At 34.3% G+C, this 16284-nt stretch overlaps 1 protein-coding gene across 1 annotated transcript in view; it reads left to right on the forward strand.

Annotated features, from left to right (window-relative positions):
• The window catches only part of LOC108910068 (propionyl-CoA carboxylase alpha chain, mitochondrial), a 33385-nt gene extending 18021 nt beyond the window's left edge, over positions 1-15364 (forward strand). The window contains exons 4-10 of the mRNA XM_018714564.2: positions 1609-1856; positions 7270-7467; positions 10305-10633; positions 13681-13977; positions 14028-14373; positions 14428-14615; positions 15179-15364. Coding sequence (XP_018570080.1) covers positions 1609-1856; positions 7270-7467; positions 10305-10633; positions 13681-13977; positions 14028-14373; positions 14428-14615; positions 15179-15294 — 1722 coding nt within the window. The 3' untranslated portion in view covers positions 15295-15364. The remainder of the gene's footprint in view (positions 1-1608; positions 1857-7269; positions 7468-10304; positions 10634-13680; positions 13978-14027; positions 14374-14427; positions 14616-15178) is intronic.
• The last annotated feature ends 920 nt before the right edge of the window (positions 15365-16284 follow it).

The raw sequence follows: 16284 nt of genomic DNA on the forward strand, positions 1-16284 counted from the left end.
AAATAACAGTCACTAATTAAAAACAGACAATAGACAAAACTAAAGTACAATAAAAGTCACAAAATAAAATCAGTTGCGTACATTATAAACCTGCTTAATACAACTGATGGTAGAACAGAATAAATCTAACCGTGATTCAACTTCTAGGTAGCTGGCACACATCTGATGAACAGGCGCTGCTTTGTACAAATTGGTTCGACCTTTTTTTAATTCCAAAAGATGCCTATTTCTAGCATTCACTCGAGGAACATGAAAATCTACTAGCCTCAACAAGTTCTCACATTTTATTAAATTATTGAGCAATTTAAACAAAAATATAACAGAATACATTTTTCGGCGTTCTGCGAGACTGCACATGTTGAAGCGTTCGAAAAATGCCTCCTGCGGAAAGCCCCTCGGCGGGTAGTGACCATCAAGCGCGAACACCGCTAGTTTAAAAAATCGACGTTGAACTCTTTCTAAGCATGACACATGAATAGAATAAATAGGAGTCCAAACCAAAGACGCATACTCCAGTCTAGATCTGACCAGTGCACCGTATAGCAGTTTAAAAGTGTTGGGATTCCGAAAACCCGCCATATTCCGCACGACAAAACCCAAGTTCTTGTAGGCAGATTTAACTATAAAATCCATATGCTGCCTGAAAGAAAGTTTTGGATCGAAATAGACTCCTAGGTCTTTAATAACGTTTGGCCGAACTAGGCTGGACCCGTGTAATCGGTAGTCATACGAAATTTGCCTCAACTGCCGACTGAAGGACATGACATTACATTTTGCCACATTAAGAGGTAATCTATTGTCAGCGCACCAGGAGTTTACCAAATCCAAATTTCTCTGCAGATTACGTGCATCACGTTCATTGGCTATGGGACAAAATATCTTCATATCATCCGCATATAATAGGAAACGCACATCCAGATCCAATGCTATATCATTAATAAAAATCGTAAACAGCAAGGGCCCCAGGAGAGAACCTTGTGGAACCCCTGAGGATTGTGCAAATTCCAATGACCTTTCTCCCATAATCTGGACAAACTGAGTTCTGTCTGATAAGTAAGAGGCCATGAGCTCCAACAATAAAGAACCCAACCCCGCGGCATCTAGTTTCGACAATAATAAACCGTGGTCAAAACGGTCGAAAGCCTTCGAAAAATCCGTGTACAAGACATCCACCTGACCTCCCCTATCAATCACCTCATGGATATACTGCGCCATACACGCCAAATTGGTAACCGTGGAACGCCCTTCAACAAAACCANAACAAAGAAGTCTATTAGTAAAGCCGGATGATGAGGATCCTCCGGCAACAACACGTCAGAAGAGTGGAAAACGGAACATCTGACATTAGAGAGAACGAGGTCAAGAATCCTGTTATTGTGATTTAGAATATTGTTGTATTGATGGAAGTCATAAAAGTTTATAAAATTATTTAGTAAATGAAGTGAAGATTGTTCAGTAAGAGTGGTATTATTAATATAATTAGGCAAATTAAGAAATGAAATAACAAGTACACTTATAGCTGTAATTGTAAAAGTTTATTTATTTAAAGGAATTATTAAAAGTGTTTCGTACACTAGGAAGCTATAAAATAGCCATTTTACGTTGCAGGAGGACGAAAAAGTGGCCTTCATAGGACCTTCCGCTAAAGCTATCACAGGAATGGGCGACAAACTGGAGTCCAAAAGGTTAGCAATGGCGGCAGGCGTCAACACCATCCCAGGTTTCGACGGCATCGTCAGAGACGCTGACCATTGCGTAGAAATATCCAGAAATATAGGCTACCCAGTTATGATAAAAGCGTCAGCAGGAGGGGGCGGCAAGGGGATGAGAATCGCTAGGAACGACGAGGATGCCAGGTGAGATTTCTCTCCCAACACACCTAGTTAGCTAGTGAAAGGCGCTCTAAATACCCCAAACCGTTAAAATAACTCATCACTCATATATTTTCAACTGGAAGTTTATCTTTATTGCAGTAATACTGCATTTTAATTGTGGATTCCTTCAAAGGCGTCGATTTCTTTTTATTCGGTTCGCATTTCCGTTTCTGGGAGCGCGCGTTTGATAAAAAGTCTGGTACACGCAGTGCTTGTTCAAATACAAGCTCTCTTTGTGGATGTCATTCAAAAAGGCAGACCCCGTTCGCGTCCTACTTTGTGTTTGATAAGTTTCGCATTCGACCAACTTTTTAATTAACTATTTCCTACGTCGGAGTTGAAAAAGGCAAGCTCTTGCACGAGACCGGCATTGCTCGAAATAGGAGGATCTCGAATCTTTTTTAATAAACAATATTGAAAACTTGTGATAGGAATATGCGTAGAGAAGTTGATAGTAGCAAAAAAAAGTTTTAAAAATTATCAGTCGCCTGGTTAAAATTATAATGATTTTTTAGCAAGATTTCATAAACTGCTTGCCTTAGAATCAACTAAATTTGTCGTAGATGTACTCCTGAAATGGAGCAACAATTTTCTTGAAGTGCTTCTCTTTTCGCTAATTAGACCAGGCGGTATCTGTTTTAAAAAGGGTATACTTGGGTAAAACGCATATGATCGGAGATTTTTGCTTTAACGGCTTCTAAACAACATCAGAAATGATAATTTTTCTATGCAAATAAAAAAAAAACGTGGGCTTAATTTTTAATGCAAAAAAGTATAAAAAAATTGCAAAAAAAATCATTTTTATCTTGGATTTCTCGGCGACAACTTAGCAACTATTCATTTTAGACAAAAATGGAAGAGGAAAAAAAGTTTTGTAATTAAATTTTGATCAAGATAGAGTTAGTTGCAATTCGAAAAAATAATTATTGTTATTGCAAAAATCGGAAAAATCATTTAAAAAATTGCAAAAAATGCTAGTTTATTTGTCAATTTTTTTCAGACACTTGAATAATACCTAGGATCTTCATACTTTTCCCAATTAAACTTCTTAGTGCATAGAATCATCACACCAAATTTCATCCAATTCGGTTCGATAGTTTTTACATAATAATTGTTTAATTTTTTTTTTTTTTTTAAATTAAAAAATTTTCAAAATCAAATTTCTAAAAATCTAAAGCCTTTGAATACTTGAAAATTTCACCACAAAAAGAAGAGCTCTCAAGCTTTAAAATGCTTTTTGAAAAATTCAAATCGGACGATTAGGTGAGCCGTGGTGATTGTTTAAACATTTTCGCAATTTTCACGCTTATAAACAATTGCAATAATTTAATGTTTTTTTAAATTTTTTTTTATTTTAAAATATGGTTTGAAAGTACTCGGAAAGACGAGTATTTAAAAAAAAACCTGATGATCCGCCCATTATTTTCGGAGTTATAGCCCGTTAAAGTTAACCCTTATTTACAGCAAAACTATAAGGGTATAAGGGCTGTTTTTTGAACTAATAGGTTTGTCATTCCGAGTACTTTCCAGATATAAATTTTCAAAATTTGCAATCACGGGCGTCCCATTTAAAATGTCACTCAAAGATATTCAAGACCGCGTGAAATCAATGAGGTATCAGTGGTGGGGGGAGCAAACACACAGCTACTCCGATCTGAATTCTCGAGTTCAAAACTGCGACGCTCGGAAAAATTTCACTTATCTCAGCTTCTAATGGACCAATTTCGATGATTTTTTTTTAAATCGATGTCTCGCAACTTAAAAAATTCAATTATCATATTTTCAACTACCTTTTATTATTAATTATTGGACTTTTGACATGCCGATAAACAGTTACTTTAAAAAATGATTAATTTATTATGTTTATTTATTTACTATGTTAATATTCACGACCAAAATTTTTGCATGTTGCACCAGGTAATACTAGTAAGTTTGTTTAAATATTATAAAATTGTTTAAACAATAATTATTTAAATAAACAACTGAAAATTGGTATTAATTTTTAGTTGTACGATAAATTTCTAAAAATCTTTCAAGAAAAAAATAAATTGTGAATAATTATAATTTTAATTTTTTCGTTTACTTAACTATTTATTTCAATTTTTATTTACATTTAATCTAATCTAATTCTTTTACTAGTTGGTGATTTTTCAAATGCCTCATCAGTATTATCACAATCTATTTCGTCGTCGATTCACTCGTCCTGCGACTGCAAAATACCATTTTCTAACGACTCTGAAATCTGATTGTCGAGTTCACTTGCACTTTCTTCTGAAATGTCTTCTTCAAAATCGATTTCGAACTCGTCTACTTCCACTATTTTGTAAGCATTTTTACACATTTGCCCTGGGCAAATTAAGCCCACGTTTTTTTTTTATTTGCATAGAAAAATTATTATTTCTGATGTTATTTAAAAGCCGTTAAAGCAAAAATTTCCGATCATATGCGTTTTACCCAACCCGATACAGATACCCAGATGGACTAAATAAGAAATACTTGATTCTAATGAAATACATCTGAAATAAAAAATGTTATCTGAGCATGTGTTTTTCTTTGAAGAATCTTAATGTTAACCGCATAACCGTTGTCCTCGATGTCTTATAGTGTCGTATCTAAAGTTATTCCTGAAGGAACATAATTAGAAAAACTAATACGTCCTTAAATAGAGTTATCTTCGTTAATAAAACTTGTTAATTGGGGGCTTCCTGTATAAATAGAAATCTACTTTTCCCATTCATGAATACAAATGCGAAACTTTGCAATCAAAAACCAAAATAACTATATACAGGATGTTCCACTTAAGAGGGATTCTTCTGTAACTCTGTAACTGTAAAATTTATATAAAAAAAATGGTTTTAATAAAAGTTGCCTGGAATCATGTAGGCCATGTAAAGAAAATATTTTTAGCTTTCCAGGATATTCCATTTCGCATGGACGCTATATAAATTTGTTATTTTAAATTGAACACCCTGTATATTATTGCGTTTTTGAATTCCTTGGTTAATATTAGGTAGAGTTTATTACATGTACATGATGTTTAAAACTTACTGTTTGCGAGATAATCAGTTGTTTTTGAACAAAATCACGATTCCAGCTCTCTAGATAGCGTCTAAACTAAACCGTAAGAGTTAGAAACCTGCAGTTTTCACAGTTCGTTTTGGCATAAATTACTCTATCTTGTCATCTGTAAGCAAAACGTGTATTCAGACTTGGAAATACTGAGTCCTACATTTAATAATCTTACGAGTTGAAAAACTTTTTTTTTTTCAAATGGAATGACCCATATTAATTGTCATGGGTGAATGCAAAATTGGATGCCTTTTCGACTGATATAAGGTTGTTCATACTTATCTAACAGTTTTCTAGAAAAATCAGGTTCTTTTCTAAAGTCCGAAAAAGTAGCTATGTAAGTAAAAGCGTCAAGAAGGCCTTGCAAAACCACTTTTATCAGGCCTGGGACTGACAGTGTCAATGTTTACTGGCATGTTCAGAAAGTGATTTGACAAACAAAAGTAAACCACTAACAACAACTAAAACAAAACGGCAAAGAGGCTTAGAGAGCCGAAATAATTTAACAAATTTTTGATCCGAAAGCATAAATGGATCTGTCTTAGGTAGAACTTATCGTCGAATGTTTAAAAGTTCCTCGCCTTCATCAACATTGTTCATTATTTCATCCCACAATACTATATTAGGTAGATCCATTTTATTCTACGAGTATTATTTTATCCGTGTACAATTCTTCAAATAAACACAAATTCTACGGACGTTTCCTCAAAGTTCTCGAAGGATATCACCACAAAATAGTAACTAAAGATATCAGACAGATTGCGGAATTCGTAATTTTTGAAACATGTCAAAAAATATAGTGTCACAATTTAATGATCCCTGCCTGTTCCCCCGAAAATATCAGTAGAAGGAATAGGGAACAATTGTTCTATCATTACTCAATAGAACACCATTCAAGAATACCTATTAATGAGTTTTAGTAGAGACACGCCCCCTTTCTCTCGTTTCTTCTACTCCCTATAATTCAAGAATAGAGTCCCTGGACACCTTGAAGGACAACTCACTGGTCCCCCGCGCCCAGTCCATCTGGGAAAAGTTTCGTGTAAAAACCGACGAACCGCAACGGTATTGTGAGGTGGAGCACCATCATGTTGCAGCCACATTCTTCGAAGTGTAGCTAAAGGAATATCGCCTAACAAATCTTCTAGAGCGTTTGTTAAAAAGTTTAAATAAACTGCTCCAGTTAGATGCTGGTCAAAAAAGAATGGTCCAATGACATGGGTTCCCAAAATTGCTCTCCACACGTTCAAAGACCATCATTGGCTATGAGTTGTCCGGAATTGGTGAGGATTTACTGTGTCAGAATAATGGCAATTATGACTATTAACGAAACCATTTTTATGAAAAGTAGCCTCATCGGAGAACATAAACCGTTTAAAAAATCATTATCTTGATTTAACATCTCAAGTACCCACTGACAAAACTGCAGTCTCCGCTGAATGTCTACTTTTAGTAACTCTTGGTGTAATTGGATACGATACGGATGAGCAGTGCTGTACTTTTGTAAAATCTTATGTATCAACGTTGTACTAATAAAATTACAAAGCCTTCTTGACGCTATTGTATAGCTGGTTTTTCGGGCTTTAGAAAAGAACCTGATTTTTCTGGAAAACTGTTAGAGATAAGTATGGACAACCTTATATCAATCGAAAGGGCATTCAATTTTACATTTACCCATAACAATTAATATGGGTCATTCTATTTGGAAAAACAAGTTTTTCAACTTGTTGAAACTTGTTTCGACTTGTTGAAACTTGTTTCAACTTGTTGAAACTTGTTTCAACTTGTTGAAACTTGTTTCAACTTGTTGAAACTTGTTTCAACTTGTTGTTTTTCAGTTTTTCAACAACAAGATTATTAAATGTAGGATTTCCGAGTCTGAATAACGTACAGTTTTGCTCACAGATGATAGGATAAGGTAATTTATGCCAAAACGAACTGTGAAAACTGCAGGTGTCTAACTCTTATGGTTATGACGATATCTAGCCTCATTTAGAGAGCTGAAATCGTAATTTTTTTTTCAAACAACTAATTATCTCGAAAACGGTACGTTTTAAACATTATGTATATTTAATAAACTCTACCTAATATTAACCAAGGAATTCAAAAACGTAATATACAGGGTGTCCCATTTAAAATAACAACATTATATAGCGCTCACGCGAATTGGAACACCTTGTAAAGCTAAAAATATTTTCTTTACATGGTCCACATGATTCCAGACAACTTTTATTAAAACCATTTTTTTATAAATTTTACAGTTACAGAAGAATCCCTCTTAGGTGGAAAAAATACACTTTGCATTAGCCAAAATATTATCTTTTAGAGAGGGATTCAAGCTGTCTAGTCAAGAAGCTCTGTCTAGTTTTGGGGATAGCAGGATGTTAGTGGAAAAGTTCATAGACAACCCTAGACACATAGAGATTCAAGTCCTGGGGGACCAACATGGGAACGTCATATACCTCAACGAGAGAGAGTGCAGCATCCAAAGGAGGAACCAAAAAGTCATAGAAGAAGCTCCCAGGTATGTGCTTTAAAAAAGCAGCTCAAAAAAAATCGTCGAAAAAGATTTTACTTCATTTTGTCAAGTATTAAATTGACATACTAACTTTATTAACTGATACTAATTCCATCTGACGTAATTGGTTTATTGATATAAATATATGAATTGATATACTAGTTCGATGTGACGTATATATTATTAATTAAACTACCATTAAGATAAAACTCGGTTATTGCTACTAGTTATTTATTGTTTGTCAGGAATATAGTAATTCAGTTGTTTGGATTGTGAAATCAAAAAATATTTTATTGCTTTAAACCAGTTAGCGTAGAGATAACATTTATTATTATCAAAACGAAGCGAGGTCGAAGTTTTGCAATGATCGATGATCGTGCTAAATCAGAAGACGTTACAAAACTGTAATTAGGAAATTTGTTGTTCGGAGTGGATAGTAAACAAATAAAAATAAAATATATTAAAAATGGGAATTGTTGATGGTTGAAAAATGTTAACACTGAAACTGTAACATTAAAGCGACCCAAAACGATTTAATGTTTGTAAAAAAATTACTTAAACACCCTATACATACAGGGTGACCCATTAAGAATGGAAACACTCGCGTACAAAAGTTGTTTATGGACCGATTTGATCCGGGTTTTTTTTTTTGAAGATAGATCTCCAAAAGCTCTATCTTGATGCAAAATTTGAAGACGAAATTTTGATTTTCAAGGCCTACTACGATTCTTTTTTTAAGTGAAAAATAGCAAAATTTTGTTAGCGATTTTTTTATAAAAAATCTGACTACACCACTGGATTTAGGAACCCCTCAAAGGCATTTGTACCAATTTTTGCGAAAAAAAGTTTGCCCCTAAAAAAGTTATGATAATATCGGCATCACCAGCGTTTGCCGTTGTCGGTGAACCTATTCTTTTAAAGGGAAACAAAATTAAATAACAAACACTGGTTTAATCATTATTAATAAGAATCATAAAAACTAGTATACGTAAAATAAACAACAAGTTCGTTAAATTATTATTATTTCGTGGTTATTATGCCAAAACTTACAAATATATCACCTTCTTAGACAAAAATAATTACATTTATATTTTTTTTATTCAAAAAGCCACTGGATTCTACAACCATAATCCAATTATTTGTGAAGAATTTTCTGAAAAAAATATTACGAGATATTCCAGAAAATAACGTTGCCTAAAAATGATATGAACAAAATTTGATAGGCTGTGAAAAATAGAAGTTTAGACAACAAATGTCAAACTTCACAAGTAGTGGCACATTGTAATATTTTTTGTGCATGGTTAAATAAGTTCCATAATTCTTTGCGATGGCTCAAAGTTTAACTTTACATGAGAAAATTGAAATAGTACGCCTTTCTGGAGAAAATGATCGGACGGCAAGAGAGGTGTGTATAATTTTTAACAACAGACATCCAGATAGACCTAATATTACGCATAGCACAGTTTTTAAAATAAACAATACTTTTATGGAATATGGTGCTGTATCAAAATGCATTTTAAAAAGGGACAATCAACAGAGAAGACGTATTCACGAGCAGGAAATTTTAAATTATTTTACAAACAATCCTCAGAATAGCCTCAGGATTGCTAGTTTAGATTTAAATTTACCTAGAGATAGTATCCGACGCTGCCTAAAAAAAATAACATAAAACCCTATAAACCTAAGTTTCTTCACACTCTGGAACTAGGCGATAATGAGAAACGAATGGAGTTTTGTCTCTGGGCACAGGGACAATATCTCAATTACCGATTTCTTTTAAAAAATATCTTATTCAGCGATGAGGCCATATTCACGACTAATGGCATTGTATCATCACAGAACTCGCGGTGTTGGGTTTCAGAAAATCCAGAGTGGATAATTAATTGCCGAAGACAATATAGTCAGAAAGTTAACGTTTGGTGTGGGATACTTAACGAGAGAGTCATTGGTCCGTTCCTCTTTGAAGGGAATATGAATGGCGAACAATTTCTACAATTTTTTAATTCAGTCGATAATCTTCCATTACAAGAAAGAGTAAATCTACATTTTCAGCTGGATGGATGTCCAATACACAATGCGAGACAAGTCAGGGAGTGGCTTAACGAGAATTTCCCCAATCATTGGATAGATCGAAACAATCGATTAATTCATTGGCCACCCCAATCTCCGGACCTTACCCCACTTGATATTTTTCTGTGGGGCTTTATTAAGTCCAAAGTTTATAAGACGGCCAAATAACTGGGAGGTATTGAAATGTTGTAAAAAATATAAAAAAACGTTATGAAAAATGTATTTGGCAGACTCCTTTTTAATTTTTAAAAATGTAATTTTTTAATCATTAGGTACTTTTTTATCAATTGTTGTTTATATTAGAGTAATTGTTGTTTATTTTGTGTATACTGGTTTTTATGATTATTATTAATAATTATTAAACCAGTGTTTGTTATTTAATTTTGTGTCCCTATGGGTTTATATTCGATTTTTATAAAAGAATAGGTTCACCGACAACGGCAAACACTGGTGATGCCGATAGTGTCATAACTTTTTTACGGGCAAACTTTTTTTTGCAAAAATTGGTACAAATGCATTTGAGGGGTTCCTAAATCCAGTGGTGAAGTCAGATTTTTTATAAAAAAATCGCTAACAAAATTTTGCTATTTTTCACTTACAAAAAAATTCGTAGTAGGCCTTGAAAATCAAAATTTCGTCTTCAAATTTTGCATCAAGATAGAGCTTTTGGAGGTCTATCTTTAAAAAAAAACCAGTTCAAATCGGTCCATAAACAACTTTTGTACGCGATTGTTTCCATTCTTAATGGGTCACCCTGTATATTCTTGATTCAGCGTCTTCTTAGATGAAAATACCAGGAAAGCCATGGGTGAACAGGCTGTCTCTTTGTGCAAAAAATTGGGGTATTCCTCAGCGGGTACCGTAGAATTCCTCGTTGATGGCGACCGCAACTTTTACTTCTTGGAGATGAACACTAGGTTACAAGTAGAACACCCCATCACCGAGTGCATCACTGGGATCGACCTGGTGCAGCAAATGATCCGGGTTGCCAAGGGACACAAGCTAAGGATCACGCAGAAGGACGTCAAAATTAACGGATGGGCCATAGAGAGCAGAGTGTACGCTGAGGATCCTTACAAGAACTTCGGCCTTCCCAGCATAGGTAAGCCGTTGGTCTCCCATAAACCGCCATACACTCTAGACCCAAAATAGTAGGCACTCATTCTCAACATACAGTCTGTAAGGCCGACCTATAACTCGGTTACCCATTTTTGGATACCCTATAAAGTATACATTAACAATGGGAAAATCGAAAGCTGAAGATACTACACATGAAATGGTGACCATTGGCGCAAACATGTCGTATCCGAAAGTTAAAAGTTTCGAAAATACAGGATGTTGAAAGTTAAAATTTTAAATCGTTTTTTTGCGATTATTCTGAAAACATGTAGGTTAGGAACTTGAAAATTTGTGAAACTATATTTTTTTAAGCAACAAATAAGATGCGTGCAATTTCAGTGTTGCTCATAGAGGGCGCCACTTACGACCAATTTTACCAAAAATTTAGTAAATAACTTTTTACTCTGTATGTCTAACATGAAACTTGATTCAAAACCTGAAAGAGCAACCTTTTTTCCATTAATTATGTACTCTTGTTTCATGTCAGTATCTCGATCCGTTTTCGAGAAAAATCGATTTAACGAACACTATATTTTAATAATACGAGAAGTTAAAAGCAAAACAAACTAAGTGTTTCTTCATGTTATTACAACAAATAACAATAAAACAAATGAAATACGTAATAATTATTTAAAGTAATCGTTCGAAGAATCCACCGTGTTGGAGACGACTGTGTATAATAGTATATTTCCACTTGTTAGTCATTTATATGTCCCAATTTCAACACGGATTTTTTTAAGTCACAGATCAACAGTATCTAATTTAATTATAGTGACTCAGTTTATATCTCAGACATTGGATACACACGGTCAAGTTGATGTGATATACACGGACTTCTCAAAGGCCTTCGATCGAATACAACATGAAATTTTACTGAAAAAACTCTGGCTTTGATTTACCTTTTAATAAAGTTTTTTGAAAGTTTATTTATATGAGAGATTGCAATACATCGCATGCAATGGTTTTACGTCAAATAGTTATGTCTCAACTTCGGGTGTGCCACAAGGGTCAAATCTTGGACCCCTGCTGTTTAATATATTTATAAATGATTTAGCTGATCTCATTGACTGTAACCAACTTTTATATGCAGACGATTTAAAAATTTATAACTCCATATACACACATGAAGACTGTGACGTATTGCAAAATGAACTTGTTAAATTGGCTGAATGGTGTAATATTAACAACTTGGCATTAAATACATCGAAGATCTACAAGTTTAAAAACAGTTAAAGATTTATGTATCACATTTGACACCAAGTTGTCTTTTAATCAGCATATATATTAAAGTGTTAGGATTCATTATTCGCAATTGTAAATCTTTTTCTAACATGAACGTGTTAAAGACATTATATCTTTCTTTAGTTACATTGAAATTAGAATATTGTTCACTAGTATTCTTTCCATTTTATCAAGCACATTCCAACTCTCTGGAGTCAGTTCAGAGAAGATTCTTAAAATTTCTAAATTTAAAGATGTATTAAATATATCCTGAAAGAGGAATTAGCCAAGAATTTTTATTGAATATAGCAAATATGGAGTCATTGAAATATCGTAGAATTACGTACAGTTATAGTTTTTTGTTTAAATTATTACATAATACCATAGGTACCGTTACTTTCTCAGATCGATTTTTATGTACCCAGATTCTCGCCACGCCATAACATTAAAATGTCCCACCACCTGCACTAACATATTACTTAAATCACCGATATATGTGATGATGTCTAATTTTAATAATACCTCTAATTACTGTGATATAAATGTTTGTAGTTTGTCAACTTTGTTGGGTGCCGCTAAACAGCATTTTGTTGTTACAGAAGTTTAGTTTTGTTGTGATAGTCACAATTTTACTTTATACTTCATGTGATGTCGACGTTGATTTCCAGTGAAATGTATAGACAATTCGTATTATTTTTTTATTAGGTACAACTTTTTAAATTATCGACAAAAAAAAAATGTTGGATATTTTGTGCTGTATTGACTTTTACACTATTTTGACTCCAATAGAATTTGAAACCGTTCAGAGCCGTACTCAGGAAAAATTTTAAATGATTGCTAAAACAAGCTAAAAACCTTTTTAAGCGACAATAGTAATATCATCTAATTCAGAATTAAAAATGGCTTTAGATTTTGTCATAAAAATAGCAGCGACGTATTTAAAAAAATTAACCTGATGATGGCCCCTTGAAGACGAAACGTCGAATTGCAAAAATGTTGACGCCATTGGATAGAGCGAAGAAAGTGGCAATGTAAATATGCAATTTATTTTAAAATTCGTTTTCAAATAAACACAGAAAAAAAATAAAATGATTTTACAAAATTTCGGGTTTTTCCGGATATCTCCGGAACTACCCGAAATTTTAAAACTTTCTAAACGGCATAACGTTAGGTATAAAAAAACACAACTTTTTTCTATTTTTAACCACCCCGTATATCTTACCGTTTCCTAGATCCTAATGCTATCCCACCCTTATATTGGACACACTGTATACTTTACGGGGTGTTCAAAAATTGGTAACCGAGTTATTACTCGACGCCTTTATAATCAAAGAAACTGTATAATATTATTGCTTCGTTTAGCTGTTAGAGAGCATCAAAGTAGACAAAAAAAAATATAATTTTGAAATACCTTGTAAGATTTTATAGAAATTTAGTACTCTCAAACGAAACAACTTTAGCAAGTAGGCGTTTGTAACAATAGAACGTTCCAAGTGCGCAAGCTCAAAGTGAACACTATGCGAAATGAACAGCACATTACATTTTCCATGCAGAGAAATACAAAACTATTTTGTCAGCGGTTTGATTTAATTATAACTGTTCTCTCTATTTTGGCACTGAGATATAGTGTGTTTAGTACGAAAATGTATAGAGGGTAAATACAGTGCAAAGATATAGTACCTAGCACATACTAGTACATTTTGCAGACTACATCTATACATTTCATACAACAAGTACTTAGTCTAAGTCCCAAGTCATTGCAGCAAAATAAGTTCCTTTATTCCTTTTTCACGATATAGATGTTTTTAGGGAGGTTGTACAAGTACATCGAGCCAACGCACTTACCCGGCGTAAGGTGCGACAGCGGCATCGAGGAAGGCAGCGAAATAAGCGTCTACTACGACCCGATGATATGCAAGCTGGTGTGCTACGGAAAAGACAGAAACGAAGCGATCGAACGCAGCATAAAAGCCTTGGATTCGTACGTGATACGAGGCGTCACGAACAACATACCGCTCCTTAGAGATATATTAACGGAAGAAAGATTCCGGAAAGGCGACATCAGCACGAACTACCTACCTGAGGTCTACCCAGAAGGATTCAAAGGTAAAGATTACCCCTTTTCCTTCAAATAACTCTAAAGTTGCGTCTTTTAGGTCTAAAGTTACCTGAAGAAGACAAGTACAAGTTGCTAGCGGTAGCATCAGCTATATACGCAACCAACGTGATACGTAGCAGGCAGTTCCTGAACGCTCCAAAGCATGTTATCAAAGGTAAGCTCTTGGACAAATGGAAGCTGTACATCGAATTCGACCAAAATAAATTTAGACTCGAGGTTTCACAGGACAACGGCCAGTTCGTGATCACCATTGATGGAAAAGAGTACAAAATAAATAAAGATGATATAAACTTAGCCAAACCGTTACTACACGTGAAGATCAACGGCGAGGACGACGTCTTCCAACCGTTTTCGAAAAACGCTAGTGGGGACTATCAAATTATGTAGGCGTACAAACAGATCGATAACGACAGTTGTAATTGTCAGTTCCGTTGCAGATACCGGGGTACAAACTACAAACTCTTCATCCTTTCGCAGAGATCGGCTGATTATCTTCACTTAATGCCGGAGAAAATGAAGCTGGACGTGTCCAAACAGGTGCGGTCGCCCATGCCTGGGCTGGTGAAGAGCGTGAACTGCAGTGTCGGCGACGTGGTGGCCGAAGGGCAGGAACTGTGCGTCATAGGTGAGGAAGATGCTCATAAAAATAAGTATTTGGATCTCATATCAGTTTTGTCTTTAAATAATATTTCATTTTTGACATATTTATTACCAATGCAATCGTGCAATGTTGGGCTGTCACGTGACTTGTAAACATTTCTGAAGGCTCTGTTTATTCAATAATAAATTCAGAGACGCTATTTTGGTGCATTAGAAATATTGTTTGACAATACAGTGTGTTCAGGTACAGGTGTTCCACCTAAAAAGAAATTCTTCTGTAACTCTGTAACTGTAAAATTTATAAAAATAAATGGTCTTAATAAAAGTCCACATGATTCCAAGCAACTTTTATTAAAACCATTTTTTCATAAATTTTACAGTTGCAGAGTTACAGAAGAATCCCTCTTAGGTTGAACACCCTGTATATAGACAATTCGGACGTTGTTAATGATACAATAAATTGGCTTAGTATTTTCAAGGTCAATTAGATAAATAAATTAAATTTTTAAGAATTTTAATTGTCAGCAAATAAAATTATAATAATAATTGTTATTACGACCCTCAACTGAAATAACTATTATGTTACAGAGGCCATGAAAATGCAAAATTCAATGGTTGCAGCAACGACCGGAACCATAAAGTCTATCAATATTCATCCAGGTGATACAGTCAGCGATGATGATGTTTTAATTGAATTGGCGTAAGTTTCATTGTAAATATATTTATGTATATACTTTTTTTAATAAACCTTTGAATAAATCCGAAGCAAATTAATTCCCTGCATGGTATAAGTTCAGATTTAAGAGTTAATCAATTTGATACTTTTGTAACAACCTTATACAGTCAAGTTTGCCGTGGAACTAGTAAATCATGGCAGTTTCGAATTTCGAAAATAAAAATCCCAAAAAAAAAATGGGAAATTCGAACTGAGGAACCGCAATACAAAATCACACTACCATGTCACACTACAAGTCCATCACCCGTTCAAGGCGATTACAATTCAAGGATGGGCAAAATCTAGAGAAGCCAATCATCCAAACCTAAGACGAACCTCGCTCCAGGATCTTTACGGACCCATCAAGGAGAGTGATCGAACATCGACGTTGGTGCCTAGCAATTCGATAACCAGGATCGAAACCTGGCCAGTACAATCGAAATTTCTTATTTGCATTATTTGCATTAAATAACATAAATCAAAGTCATTTAAGGAGGTACATCGGGTTTACTCAAATGCACAGATGTACTTGAAATTATATAGCGTATTACCCAGTGCTTCCTATGTGCGTCATATTTTTTTGAAATTTTTTTTTAATCTAGATTTTGAGATATTGTTGTTGAAAGTTGTTCATTTTAACATAGGTTTATATGGCGAAGATGGACGGTGCGGCACTTTTTTTGCCCATAACTAAGAAAAAAATGTAAAAATTGTGAAACAAAACTTTTCCATAGATAGAACACAGTATTATCTTATTTTTTATGTAAAATTAATGAAAGCTTTGAACATAGTGCAGCTGTATTAATTAGAAACAGAAACCAATAATTGCATTTCTGTCTGACTTGAGGATTAATGTGGCAACGTCGCGCAATCAGCTGACAGCAAGGAGGGAATACATNAGTGCGTATGCAGCGGTATTTCAGATTTTACATTGAATTTCATTTTAAATTTGAAATGACTTATCTTACGCCTCATAAAA

The sequence above is a fragment of the Anoplophora glabripennis genome, unplaced genomic scaffold, assembly GCF_000390285.2.
Source record: "Anoplophora glabripennis isolate ALB-LARVAE unplaced genomic scaffold, Agla_2.0 scaffold619, whole genome shotgun sequence".
Lineage (NCBI taxonomy): Eukaryota > Metazoa > Arthropoda > Insecta > Coleoptera > Cerambycidae > Anoplophora > Anoplophora glabripennis.